General features: G+C 43.0%; 2 protein-coding genes across 3 annotated transcripts in view; one reads left to right on the top strand and one right to left on the bottom strand.

Moving 5' to 3' along the window:
- Positions 1 to 15115, top strand: part of LOC141735441 (zinc finger SWIM domain-containing protein 6-like) — a 165184-nt gene that overhangs the window by 108299 nt on the left and 41770 nt on the right. The window lies entirely within an intron of this gene.
- On the bottom strand, positions 1592 to 5129 carry LOC141735521 (uncharacterized). Its single transcript, XM_074568439.1, has one exon. It carries the CDS (start codon positions 3449 to 3451, stop codon positions 2288 to 2290), a length of 1164 nt encoding a protein of 387 aa, XP_074424540.1. The 5' UTR covers positions 3452 to 5129; the 3' UTR covers positions 1592 to 2287.

Genomic DNA, 15115 nt, shown 5'->3' with positions numbered 1-15115 from the left:
ATGTCAGTGTATTTGAATGATTTATGCTATTGGAGGCACTAAATTAACAATACTTCTGAGTTAGCATCACAAGACAGTTTTGCTCCTCTAAGGCCTGAGTTATTGATGACAACTTAAAGAAATTGCTGCCATGGACCTGGATTGTCTCAATTGTTGTTGTCAAGTTAATTTCCCTGGTGAATGAAGCCAGGCTGCTGTTGTGCAAAGATGGGTTCTGTCCATCTTTTTTGATGATGATTTCCTTCCTCCTTCATTACAAACAGTAGAAGATTATTGGCATGTGCCATAGTGGTATTTGAAATTGAGGGTATATGAGGCTGGAGTATGACAGTAAGTGGGAGCTATTTTCAAAGAGAATATTCTTTCATGTGGTTAAACTGCATTTATCGAATTTGAGGAATAATGGTGAAAGTAATTAACTTTAGTCTATAAGCATAGCTTGAGGGCGTGTTGTGGGCGGAGTGAATAACTTCACTTGTAAGAGAGAAGCAGTGAAATGTTTATTAACATAAAACAGTGATTTAACAAAGTTAGTAGTGAATGCGACAGTGTTTTACGAGATTCGATGCCAGGGTACACTTGATTATTTACTGCATAGAGGCCAGGGTCAGACAAGCTGTCAGGGAGACCCTCCCGTTGAGTCACGAGGTTCAGAAAGGACCCCCTTGCTTTCTAAACTCCTTCTGAGAGAGGAGTCTAGGTGCGGCTGGATCCAATCCTAGTCCCAGACTTGGTCAACGGTTTATGCCTAAAGGATTATATATGCGCAATCAGTCATAGAATCATAGAATTGCTGAGGTTGGAAGGGACCTTTAAGATCATCGAGTCCAACCTTTAACCTACCCTTTATATCACTTAGCTAAGATTTCAAAGTTTAGCATGCTATTAGTCACTTACCGAGAATCTGTTGCGGCAAGGAATCTCTCAACCTCGAGGAGAAGAACCTTAAGCGAGCGTCCCCACTCAAGGGGAGGTCCTGTCGTGCAGCCCGCTGCCGTGCAGGAGAGCTCAAAGGGCTCTTGGGCTGTCCGCTATTTATGGAGTAAGATAATTGACCTATAGTCATATTCTCATGGGAACAAGATGCCTAGGTTCCCACTCCAGACAGTGTTTTGGTTATGTTGCCAGCCACCTCCCACAGTTCAAGTGCAACTCATAACAACTCCCGCTGATGACCATGGCTTGAGCAGGAGCCGGGGGGGGGCGGGAAGAGGGGAGAGCACACCACCACACTCCACCCCGTGACTATAGACAATTCATCTTACCTTCACAGAGTGGTGGTGCGGTCACCTCTTGCCGCTGTGCCATAAATAGTATGCTAATAGCTTGTGCGCTTAGAGATTCACGGTAAGTAGACAGTGAAGCACTGCTATTTGTTATTTGTTAATTTGTATGTTTTGGGTGGTTGAAGTTGGGTTATTTGTTTGGTCAAGTACCAAACTTTTATATACAACATAACTATAAGCAACAAACATATTAAAATTAGAACTAGCAAGATCACAACTGGGTGAAGCATACAATTAAACAGTCCCATTGCTGTTGGTGATCATCCAAGGAGAATTTCCCACCAATGGTGTTCTCCATCCTTTTTCACTCTTTCAAAGACACGGTGTATCTCTTCTGTATCATACTGAGCAGTGATTAAAGTTTTGTGTCCATTATTTCGAATTCGTTCTAGCAGCTGACGCAGGTCATCATGCTGTAGTAGTTTCTTCACCAATGTAAGATTCATTCCGATAGGTGTAGTCAACAAATCTTGAATCAATGTATAATTAGATTGTAGCAACTGATAAGACGTAACAGGAGCTAAATAATTGAAGTCACATCCCATAATTTTAGCGAAATTACAAATACAAACATTTGAGTGATTACTTGTACCTACAGTGACATTATCTACAAGTATAGTATTACAAAGGGTTCTCATACAAACGCATCCTTTTCCAACATATATAAGTACAGTTTCAGGATTTTCATCAAGATGTATCTCAAAATGACAAACATTCTGTTCAGTGTCAAGACAAACATCTTGGGCTTTGATGGTGTTACTCTCACAAATAAATCCTTGTTGTTCTCGTACAACGCAGGCATTAACATCAACGGTCTGCCATTTGTTCCCATTCCATTGGGCCCACACTCTATGTTCTAATGGATAGAGTATAGTTCCATTGTGATTTAATCCTAGTGCAATGATTGGGTATATGGTGTATACCGAGGCATTGCGTATTGTTAGGACAAAAGCTGTAGCCTTGTTGTTGATGGGGTTGTAAGTAAAATTGACTAAATACCATCAGGATTGAAATTCCCTTTCAAATTCAGTTGCATTATCCCAGATTACTTTTTGAATTTCAGTGGGTAAGGTACCTTCTTCACCCTCTCGTACAATTGCTGCTACCGTAGATTGCATCCACAGCTGAGCTTGGATACAACTAAGAGCTAGAGAAACATTGGTTTGGGCTACACCAAGGGCATCCACAATCAATTGGTGATCCCTCTTACTAATTCTTTCCCACTGAGGCAACACATCAGATAAGAGCCATTGGTTAGTTCCCAGTGCTAATAGGGAGGATCGCAATGGGTGTTCCAATTTGTTTAAATCACTTATTGTTGTGCTTAGTTTATTTGCAAGTACTTCAGCATCTATGCTATTTAAGACTCCCAGTCCTGTCCCTATGATACCAGTCGCATCTCTCCTTGTTCGTCTCGGAGAGGTGAATGTTCGCCCATGTAACCATGCTAACCATCCTGCATAGGATGTACTCGGGAATGATGAACAGGCTGGTTTGATGGTGGAGATGTTAATTTGCATCACTAATTCTACTCGTTTAAGAGACCATGATGGATTAAATAACACTCGTTGTTGGCCTGTGTATTTGATCACATATGGTCCAATTTCAGAAATTTGTGGGGATAGAGTTTTCTCATCGTTTACAATCAGTGTGGAAGTTGTCGTATGAGGCTCAGTAATGTCAATTTTGAATTTAAATGATAGCCCCACACTATGGCGAGCCCAGAGCCAGACTACAAAAACAGGTTGTACTAAGGTAAAATTGTACCAACAGTCCAATTTTTCAGAGGCGCATTGTTTCGTACCATTGATTATTGGGTTTGATACAGTGCTGTACACTGAAATCTGAGATGCTTTCTCATGGGTAGACCCATTGATCATCCGGCACCCTATTTGAATTTTTTTCCCTGCTGTTCCCTGAAGTCGGAGAACTCCATTAGTTCCATCTGTATCCCAGCTCCGTTCTTTTTCTAAGTATACTTTGTTTCCATGCATGACCACAGTGGAAAGATTTAAGTCTCCCTTTCCAGAGTGTATTCCCATACTCCCGGTATACTTAACACAAGCTTGAGACCATGGCCGCTCTAGAGTTCTTTGACCACAGGTTAGAAGCAGCATTGCTGAGGTTTGGAATGTTAACACGAACACAGCACTTCCTTTTGCCATCCTGCAGGCTGCTGTAAGAGAAAACAAAGACTTGTTTCGGTGGGGAGAGTCCGAACAGGTTACCCCATTAACAAGAAGGAAAAATCAATCGTGCGCTAATTCTGTGTTTTGCACCACTACTATCGGTAGCTTCCCAGGCACGTGGGCCACGAGGTTTAGTTAAGGTCATAGGCAGAATACCTATGGCTGGCAAATTGACCATCACAGGCTGTCCTGGCTGTAATGTTGTCGGATATTCTTTTTCCTCTTTGGATGGGACACTGAGCTCAGTTTTTACAAAGAATGCTCAGCTTACAGGGCTTCCAGTGGGCCCATATCGATTATTTAATTGATGGACTACTTTGGAAAGTCTCCTATCCCATTGAGCCTCGTGTGGTTTGAGGTTTTTTTTCAATAAACCATTATCTCTTTCTATCATTCCATTTGATTGAGGGTAGTATGGAGTGTGGAATATCCACTTAATTCCCTCTTGCTTTGCCCAATTTTGTACTTCTTTACGTGAAAAATGTGAGCCATTATCACTTTGGATAACATCAGGAGTAGGTAGATTTGAGAACCATAATGATAATCCTCGGATTGTATTTTTTCCATCAGCTCTCTGACATTTAGTGGCCACAAGCAAGCCAGAGACGACCTCCACTCCTGTGAGGATATATCGATATCCTGCGGAGGATTTGAATGGTCCAATATAATCAATTTGCCATGTAGACCATAAAGTTTTCCCTTTGTTGATATGTAGAGGTGGTGCTTTAGCAGGATGATCTGCCTGCAATCTCAGTCTACACTGGGGACATTCTGTAAGAATAGTTTCACAAGTTTTACGGCTTATAGGCCAGCCTTTACTCTGTGCAGCAAAGTAAAGTGCTTCTTTACCTGTGTGGCCTAAGTTTTGATGTAACCATTCTCCCAATCGATACCACTCCGAATCTAAGGTGATTTTTCTAATTTTGGTTAGCTCATCCACCTTTTGATTCGTAGCAGGTTGAGTTATCCTTAGCATGAGCTTTAACCCATCCAATCCTAAAAGGTGTTTTTCTGGCTATATCCAGCAATAGTTACCAGTCTGTCTTTCTCCAAACTGGGGATCCATTTACTTCCCAGTTCAAGGTTTCCCATTGACAGAGCCACTGTGTGGCACCGGCCCATACAGCAGAAGAGTCTACATATATAATTTTTGCTCCATTCTGTGCCGCCAAAACAACTGCTTTTATTTCTCCTACTTGTGCACTACCTTCACCTTCCTCTACTACTTGTTTGCCAGAGGTAATATCTAATGCAACAGCTTTATATTGCCATTTACCATTTACTCTTTTCGCAGAAGCATCTGTAAACCAAATGTTTTCCGTCAGAGTATTCTCAGTAAGGGGTGGTGCATCCAGAATGGGTGAAGGTTTAAAAGGTTGTTGTAACGCTAAAGGGTCTGTGTTTACTGGCATCTGCAATTTGGAAGCCTTGGTGTGTCCCTCAGTTAATTGCATATTTTCTGCTACTCCTGTTAGGTAGGCATAGCATTTTCTGATAGTGGGTTTCTGTGCGACTCCTTCTGGGGGAGCAGTCCCCTTGAGGATTGCTTCTAGTAAATTAAAGGGTCCTTCTGTTTGCACAGGTTGTCCCTGATGTATTTTCTCAACTTGTTTAACTGCTCGGACTAAAGACAAAAGTCCCTTTTCCCATTCAGAGTACCGTTGTTCTGTTTCCTTAAATGCAGTTGAGATAAACAATAGAGGTCTTTTTGGTCCATCGGGGCCAGTTTGGAACAGATTACAATAAGTAGCATGTTCTGCGAAACCCCATTCGGCTATGATAGGGTCGCGGGGGTGTACCGGTCCCAGTGACTGGTATGGTTTTAATTCCTCGATTAGAGTGTTTACTGCCTCGTTATGTTTTGATCTCCACTCCCAGGATTTGCCTTTCCGTAAAAGTGAGTATAATGGACTGGAAATTATAGAAAATCCAGGCACATGCTTCCTCCAATATCCTAAAGTTCCCATTAATTGCTATAACTCCTTCCTTGATCAGGGCATTTGCAGCTCTTTGATTTTTCTTAAGGTATCCGGAGGAATCACAGCACTGCCCAATATCCAGCAAGTACCTAAAAATTTTACTTCTTTACTTGGTCCCTGACATTTTCCAGGTGGAACCTCAATTTCTGCTTTATTTAGTACTTGCCACACTGCTGCTGCTGCTTCCCCCGCTGTCTTAGAAGTTCCTCCAATCAGAATATCATCTATATATTGGTATAGTTTTACACCTTGGGGGAGTGAGACTGTCTGCAAAAGTTCGGCAAGCGCGGCATGAGCAATTGTGGGTGAATGGTTATACCCCTGTGGGAGTCTGTTAAAGGTATATTGTATTCCCTCCCAAGTGAAAACAAACTTCTCTTTATCCTTCTCCTTCAAGGGAACCATAAAGAACATATCCTTTACATCTAATGCTGCCATCCATGGGCGTGCAGCTGCTTGCAGAGTAGCTGTTAAAGTTGCAATGTTTGGTACAGCGGCCGTTAGCGGGGCTGTATTAGCATTTAGACGGCGGTAATCGACTGTTAAACGCCACCTCCCATCAGGTTTCCGAACCGGACAGACGGGTGAGTTATACGGGGAGTGGGTTCTGGAGATAATTTGTCTTTTCTCTAAATCAGCTATGACTTCAGAAATGCCCTTTCGTGCCTCAGCAGAGATCGGGTACTGCGGTACATTTGTAATCTTTGACTCGGGGAGTGCAGGGGCTGAGCGGAGCACCCGCACTGCGGCTTCCCGGTTTCTGCACGGGTTAAGGTCAGTGCTTGAGCCGAAGGACCACACGCTGCCGTCCGGCAGACACCAGGTTCGGCTGTTTAAAATATCAAAACCTAAAATATTTTCATGATGCACTTTAATTGCAAAGTGAGTAGACGATATGCGCTTCTCGCCCGGGAGCCATAAACTAACCTTAGCAGTTTGACATACATCAGTTCCCCCATTCACACCTGTAATTCTAACTCTTTGCCGTCCGGATCACACGCCCAGCTTCTCGGCATCTTGTTGTGTTAATATCGAAATTTGTGCTCCTGTATCTATTAAAAACTTTACTAATTGTCTTCGAGGACCAACTGGAATTAATATGTATGGGCCATCATCACTTATCCACTGATAAGCCTCCACTTTCCGGACAGGCAGGCCCAATTGCCTTCCGGACATTACTCGTTTTTTGACTTGGTGTCCCGCAATTCCTCCTTAAGAGGGAGAAAGGGATTATCCTCCTTTAAAGAAGTTGAAATACAGTCTCTGTTTCCATCACTATCTCGTTTCAGGAATGCTTCAATCGGACTCAAGATAATGCCAGTAGGCCGACCTTGAATCGCGGCTCTGGGAATGCCTAGTGCTAATGCTTTCCTCCACAATTCATTCCTCTTTTCTCGAGACTCTGTTTGCAAGTTTTTATTTCCCTTTGATTTAACTCCTGTTCCCTGTTTCACGGGTCTTACTTTGTGATCTCCTCCCCGGGATTTCTGGCTTTGTTTTTCAACTGCTGCACTGTCGTCCCAGCCCATTTCATGGCAGTAGTTAACAATGCTGTGCATTAATTCTGCCCAGGTAGGGATTTGCCTGGGAGGACAATTGCCCTGTGTATTAAATTCGGTATCTCTTCTAATCTCATCCCGTTTTGCAACTAGGTGAGGTTTAAGAATTGCTGGGGCTCCTCTGACCAGTGGCTTTAATATTGCAAAATCTACTGCAGCAGATAGTGGGACATCGTGGCATCCTCGATCGTGCATGGCTTGTATGCAAGCGGCTTTTGTGACGGCTGTGGATAACTCACTTAGAGATTTGATGGGGATTATGGCGGGCTCACCCCGTTCCATGGTGTCGATTCCTCCCGCCCAATAAGCTACTCGGCTGGTGATAGAATGGGGGGTATCTGCCGGATCAGGTCCTAAATTTAAGAAAACTCCTGGACCCCAGTAACCACAGGGGAAAAGGGGAGAGCACAAAAGGGGAAAAGGGGAGAGCACACCGCCACAGGGGGTTATTTTTAATGCTGTACAGAAAGTTTGGGTTTCCATTTAGTTCAGTTGGATGGAAAATACTTTTACAGTAGGAGCCAAATTTCTTCAAGTACCCACATAAAAACAGTTTTTGAAGTTTTTATTTCTAAGCTGTTGAACTGATTTACTTATAAATGTTCTAAAAAATTGTTGTGTATTGGAGCTGGTACAAAACTCATTGTGGCCCTAACTATAGAGTCGTTACTTCCAAGATTAAGGTCAGAGTTTTACTGCGAGCCCAAACTGGTACTTAGCATCCTCTATTTTTAATACTTCAATAACGTTAAGCTGCCATTTAATTTTTTGATACCACTTCTAGTAAATACCAGAGCTAAAGAGAAGTAATAGATCTATGGAGAGGAATTACTGAATCTTCACTGATTTCTGCAGTCCAGCAATCTGGCCTTGTGATATTTTCCAGTTTTCTGTCTTGAATGGATACTGGAAAAATAACTGAAAAATTGGAAAAGTAATCTAAAGGGAGAGATGCAAGAATCTCAGTTTGCTCAGGCCTGTCATGCAAGACAACAGAGGATGATCTCCTTCATGATTTAAGAGACCTACATAGACTAAAAATTTGATAGTGAAGACACTTCTAGCAGTCAAACAAAAGGTAGATGAAAATTGTAATTGGAGCTGGACAAATTTAACTAGGAAACTTTGCAATAAGCTTAATCATGGTAGCCAGGCAGTAGATCAGCTAACCAGGAGCTGTGCTAGATTCTTGTATTGGAAATCTTAAAAATTGAAGTATGCTGTTTTTGTAGGAACTCAACCATCACTTTTGGACTTGAAGACAAAATTAACTCAGGAAATCTTAGAGCATGAAGTAATTCAGACTAGACAATCAGAATGTGTTCTTATGGCCATTTATATTGGGTTATTTACCTTCTGTGAACATAGTTATAGCAATCATACTTTTTTTTTCCTGACCTTTCCCACCATACAAGGGAGTGTTCGCACTTGCTCCACTCTTTTAAAAAATGAGATATATTTTCATCCCTTTCTTTTATGAATATCTTGTTTTGTTCGACAAACTTCTCAGACTTTCCAGTTTTGTATCTTCCTAAGAAAATTAACTCAGAGGAATTAATTCATCTTTATGATAGATTTAAGTAGAGGTAGAGTAGTGTATTTATAGTTAGCAGTCACATTAACTATTATTCTGAAAATGGTCAGTCTCTGAAAATAGACTGTGGCTGCTGAGAATGTATTACCAGTTAAAATATTTGATAAAATATCTAGTTTCTGTTTTGGGGCAGGAACATAGTTTGTGTTCACTGCCTAGCTGTAAATGCTGGCAACTACTTAAAATTGTGAAGAATCATATTAAGTTATTCATAAAGGAGTATTTTTGTACTGTTTGTGCTAGTATTAGCGATGTTTTTACCTTCAATTGGCTGTTTGTGAACAAATTAATTAATAGTTTTGTGGATATTAGGGAAGTTAATTGGTGAGATTCATTTCCAGGTGCTTTATACTTTCCCCTAGCTTTGTAGACCAATAGCCCATGACTTGCTATGGTGATTATAGGTTTTAGGGTACTATAAGTGCATAGAGGGGCATCTAATGGACGTGACAGATACCTAAAGCTCTCTTAGGGAGATTGTAGTCTCAGGCTATAATGCTTTAAACTGCACCTTTCAAGCAAATTTATCTTCTTCTATGAAACCCAAATGTCAGTGTACACAAAGATGCAGCAGTTTTTAAAACAAACTGAAAAAGGCATAACCCAGAACAATGGGCTAATGCAAAATGACAGAAATGCTCGGTTAGTTCCTTTTTCCATTGTGCTAAAAGTTGAAAACGTAGGAAGACGGGAGCAGGAGTTTGATGATAGCTTAGAATAGAATCTCAAAAATTAAATACCTGTTTCCTTTCAGCACAATACAAGCGTGCCTTTAACTCTTGGAGCAGAGGTATGCAGAAGAGAGAAAGGGAAACTTAAGGAATTAAACACTTTTTTTTTGTCCATGGGTTACACCTCCACTCCCTCTAATGCACATTCAAAGTTTAGTGTACAGAAGGGCAATGATTCCCTCTTGCTGTCAGTGCTGCAGGTAATCTATTGCATTAATCAGCTAGTGTAAAATGCATGGGGAGTGATTATACTATCATACAGAATACAATCAGCATGAAGCACTTGTCAAGACCAGTACATCAAAGTTTAATTCAGTAACAGAATGAATTATAGCAAAATGAAACATTCTGCTCTCCAAGAAACACAGCACCCATAGCAAGCCTTTTTTTTTCTGAAGGCTGCATAGAGAAACCAGAGTGCATTAAGGAATTCTTTTTATGAATAAAATTACAACTTGGATCCAACTGAATGCCAAGAGTACTTTTCCTTGGGGTTCTTACTGAGGAGAGAACAGCACTGAAGTGTACAGAGATCTCGTTAGGTTATACAGAGAGAAAATTAGGAAGGCAAAAGCCCAGCTGGAGCTCAACTTGGCCACTAACATAAAGGACAACAAAAAAAGCTTTTATAAATACATCAACAAAAAGAGGGCCAGGGAGAATCTCCATTCCTTACTGGATGCAGGGGGGAAAGTTGCAACCAAGGACGAGGAGAAGGCTGAGATACTTAATGCCTTGTTTGCCTCCGTCTTCAATAGTCAGACCAGCTATCCCCAGGGGGTTCAGCCTCCTCAGCTGGAAGATAAGGATGGAGAGCAGAACAACCCACCCATAATCCAGGAGGAAGTAGTCAGTGATCTGCTTCTGCACCTAGACGCACATAAGTCTATGGGGCCGGATGGGATTCACCCAAGAGTACTCAGGGAGCTGGCGGAAGAGCTCACCAAGCCTCTCTCCATCACTGATCAACAATCCTGGTCAACAGGGCAGGCACCAGATGACTGGAGGGTGGCTAATGTGACGCCCATCTACAAGAAGGGTCGGAAGGAGGATCCGGGGAACTACAGGCCTGTCAGCCTGACCTCGGTACCAGGAAAGATCATGGAGAGGATCATCTTGAGTGAGCTCTCACGGCAAGTGCAGGGCAGCCAAGGGATCAGGGCCAGCCAGCACAGGTTTAGGAAAGGGAGGTCCTGCTTAACCAACCTGATCTCTTTCTATGACCATGTGACCCACCTTCTGGATGCGGGGAAGGCTGTGGACGTTGTCTGTCTGGACTTTGGTAAGGCCTTTGACACCGTCCCCCACAGCATTCTCCTGGAGAAGCTGGCGAATCATGGCATAGACAAGTGTCCTCTTCGCTGGGTTAAAAACTGGCTGGATGGCCGTGCCCAGAGAGTTGTGATTAATGGGGTGAAATCCTCTTGGCGGCCGGTCACCAGTGGTGTCCCTCAGGGCTCAGTCTTGGGGCCAGTTTTGTTTAATATCTTTATCAATGATCTGGGTGAGGGGATTGAGTGCACCCTCAGTAAGTTTGCAGATGACACCAAGCTAGGTGGGAGTGTTGATCTGCTTGAGGGTAGGGAGGCTCTACAGAGGGACCTGGACAGGCTGGATTGATGGGCCAAGGCCAACTGTATGAGGTTTAATAAGGCCAAGTGCCGGGTCCTGCATTTCGGTCCCAACAACCCCAAGCAACGCTACAGGCTTGGGGAAGAGTGGCTGGAGAGCTGCCCAGCAGAAAAGGACCTGGGGGTGCTGGTGGACGGCCAGCTTAACATGAGCCAGCAGTGTGCCCAGGTGGCCAAGAAGGCCAACAGCATTCTGGCTTGTATCGGGAATACCGTGGCCAGCAGGAGTAGGGAAGTGATCGTGCCTCTGTACTCGGCACTGGTGAGGCCTCACCTCGAGTACTGTGTTCAGTTCTGGGCCCCTCTGTACAAGAGGGACATTGAGGTGCTGGAGCGTGTCCAGAGGAGAGCTACCAGGCTGGTGAGGGGTCTGGAGACCAGGTCATATGAGGAGAGGCTGAGGGAGCTGGGCATGCTTAGCTTGGAGAAGAGGAGGCTGAGGGGAGACCTCATTGCCCTCTACAACTACCTGAAAGGAGGTTGGAGAGAGGTGGGTGTTGGCCTCTTCTCCCAGGTGAATAATGACAGGACCAGAGGAAATGGTCTGAAGTTGCGGCAGGGGAGGTTTAGGTTAGATATTAGGAAGAATTCCTTTACTGAAAGAGTGGTCAGGCACTGGAACGGCCTGCCCAGGGAGGTGGTTGAGTCACCATCCCTAGAGGTATTTAAGAAACGTCTAGATTTGGCACTTCAGGGCATGCTCTGAAGGGCAGAGATTGTAGGGGTTTGGGTTTTTTTGTGTGTGTATGGTTGGACTTGATGATCTCAAAGGTCCTTTCCAACCATGAAGATTCTATGATTCTATGAAGTGCTTTGCCTATCTTCACTATTCCGTAAAACCAACTGTTTAATTGGCGCATTCTCCAGTGGGAGTTCTGATTATGCTTTGTTCTAATGGAGATCTCTCCGTTCCTGGAGGAGCGAGGTAACTTTGCCAGTCATTCTGAAGGCACTTGTCTTTCTTGTTGAGAAGCAATAAATATCATACGCTACCTTCTTTGAGATTTCCAAGTGACTGTCCCGGTGAAAGTACGTATGTGTTTAAAAACCAGATGTAAACCACTTTAAAATCCTTTGCTGATTCTTCTATTTTAAAGGGGTCATAGTCTCCTATTATTGTTACTATTCTGGCACTTCCAATGCTGAAAAATGATGCTTTTATAATAGAATTGATTAGGCTCAAATGGGGCACAGTGGCAAGTGTTCAGCAAGTGCTGAAGCTGATTTGCCTGTTGCACAAAGGGAATGATCTTGATTACCTGGCTTCACCTTTTTTGAAATAATCAAATGTTACTAATGTGGTAGCTTATGGGGTTTAGTTTTTTAAGAGAGAGACATACATTAATGGTAAGAGCAAAGACATGTCAAACGTGCATCAGTTTCTTGCATATTTTTTTTCTTTGCGTAATTTTGCAAATGAACAGATTGATCTTAAGTATATTAAATGTAAAATTCCAAGGCAAAGGCCAAGTTTCAGCCACTGATTACACAGATATTGTAAATGAGGAAATGCTGACCCAAACCAGGGCTGCTACACAGCAGCCATGACAAGATAGCATAATATTTCTAGGAAAAGCAGATTTCTTGGGAAGACTGTAATCAAACAGTCAAACAGAATTGTATGCTGGATCTTCAGTCATGCTCAGTGCCCTAGCCCCCACTGAAACTGTTTCCACCACCACCCTCCCATTTACTGGGACAAGAGTAAAATATAATGGGAGTTATGAAAACTGAGCAATGCTTAATCTCTTGGAAGAGCATATACATTCCTTGCACTTTCTTTGGAACATTAATACATGCATACACAAGATGTGTAATTATTTACAACACCTACTTTTACAGTGACTGAATACTACTTAATGTTTTTCAGTTTGCATGTTTAAATCCTAATCTGTGTAAAGGCATGCTGTTCCTTTCTCCCTCATGAATTCAGAGGTATGGATGTCTACTGAGAAATACAAAAGTACTGATGTTCCCCTGTATGTACAAGGCATGCATGCTTTGTGTAAAGCAGTAATTTCTTTGTGGTGTGAGGCACACTAAAGATGAATGACAACCATGCATTTTCAAAAAGAGGGCTATTTGAACCAAAGGTCTGTTTTGGCAAAGCTGGCTTTTTCCAGGTCAAAAGGATTAGTGTTGAAGTAAAACAGGCAATTTCTCAGTTCTAATATTCATTCCCTTGTGAAATTAATATCAAATTGCAATCACAGCATGACTTGTCTTTCAGTTATCTTCTGGGGGTAAAAAATTTGCATATTGGTTTGTGATATTTTGCCACTGTGCTGTGAGGAGCTTCATATTGGAAAGACATGGGTCACAGTCAAGGGATCCAAATCAGAACTTTACTTTTGGTTTAGTTGGTGGGGAAGAGATGATGTGTCAGCCTTCTGAGATCCAGTATGAAAAGATATCTGGTGCCTGGGGAAAGAGAGACAGGAAAAAGTGAGCTGTGTTAGAAAAACAGAATATATAAACACAAACACATTCTCTGTTTGCTTTTTTCTTTTTCCATTTAATGAGACATTTGTTCGTATTGCGGGTGGCATTGGTAACATCATTAAATCTAGTCAAACAGGTAAACTTACTTGAGAATGACAGGAATGTATTTTGGGAAACTTCTTTTTGAGTATAGGCTGTTGCGAACAGCAGTTTCCAGGCTGAAGTCACTAGAAATGGATTTAGATATGTTCCCCACTAATTAATTACAAGTAGCTGCCCTTCATTTTTCCATAAGCCTTATCTGTAGTAAGGGGTAAGTATGATCAACAGTTTCCCCATATAGGATCCGTTAGGTAGAAAATCGAGACTCTCTCGTTTGAGGCCAGTGTAAGCTTTCAGGTTGGTGGTGACATTTATGGGCCAGCTTATGAGGGCTTCCACTGAACAGCATCAGAGTGAAATAGGAAGAATATCCTCCAGGCTCCTTCCAGTTGGCATGTGGTAAAATCTGGGCACAAGTGAACACTTTCCTCAGACTTTTCAGAGATAGGAGCAGGACAGGAAGCAGTGAATTGAAAGAGCCCGAATGGCGTAGATGTCAGGGGAGGGGGAAGGCGCTTGGGGAGAAGGAGGAGGAAGAAATGAATACAGGCAAATGCACACATGCTGGGGGGAGGGGAAGATTACACACACACACACAAAAACTTGAAACTCAAATAGGCTGAAGAGTGTGGGGTCATTGGCAGTATGCTTCCTTCTCCCAAATGGTAGCCTTTGTAGCACTACAGGAGCTGAGCCTAGTTGGAACAGCCTCTTTCTGTTCCATTCTCTTCTCAGTGGGGGAGTTTTATCTCTCACTCTTCTTTCTGCAGGGAATCGGGCAGCTGTAAAAGCTGGGTGACATCTCAGATGTGCATGCAGCTCGCCCTGAAGTCACTGTGAGCAGGGTGCAGTTGATCTATTGAAATTTTAAGTGTTTTGTGTGGGGTTTATTAGACACTTGTCCTTGTGTTTCATTTGCATAAAAATAGCGTGGATTTCTGAGATAATCACTGCTAGCAGTGTAGTCATGCTTGACATATATTCCCTCTTTAAACCAAAGAAGTTTTTAAAGGATTTTGGTACTTTGGGGTATCTCTTCCCTTTCCTGCCTCTTAGATGTACCGCATGCATAATGGAGCTTCTGAAGAGCACAAGTGAATTTCCTTTGCTTCTACTGATGTTTCTGAGATGCAGAAAAGGAAAAGGCCACTCATTTTTTGGGCACAAGAGGATGCATATTGAGTGCACCCTCATCAAGTTTGCCGATGACACCAAGCTGTGTGGTGCGATCGATACGCTTGAAGGAAGGGATGCCATCCAGAGGGACCTGGACAGGCTTGAGAGGTGGGCCCATGCAAACCTCATGAAGTTCAACCAGGCCAAGTGCAAGGTCCTGCACCTGGGTCATGGCAATCCCAGGCACAAATACAGGTTGGGTGGAGAATGGCTTGAGAGCAGCCCCGAGGAGAAGGATTGGGGGTGTTGGTGGACAAGAAGCTCAACATGAGCCAGCAATGAGTGCTTGCAGCCAACTGCATCCTGGGCTGCATCAAAAGAAGCGTGGCAGGTCGAGGGAGGTGATTCTACCCCTCTACTCTTCTCTGGAGTATTCTCCCACCTAGAATACTGTGTCCAGCTCTGGAGTCCTCAGCACAAGAAGGA

Source organism: Larus michahellis, chromosome W (genome assembly GCF_964199755.1).
Source record: "Larus michahellis chromosome W, bLarMic1.1, whole genome shotgun sequence".
In the NCBI taxonomy this organism is placed as follows: domain Eukaryota; kingdom Metazoa; phylum Chordata; class Aves; order Charadriiformes; family Laridae; genus Larus; species Larus michahellis.
Note: the sequence above shows the minus strand (reverse complement) of the source record. Positions and strands in the feature narration are given on the sequence as shown.

Bases quoted from the DNA above. Each gene is read 5' to 3' on its own strand.
- LOC141735521 (XM_074568439.1), bottom strand. From the start codon at position 3,451: ATGGCAAAAGGAAGTGCTGTGTTCGTGTTAACATTCCAAACCTCAGCA.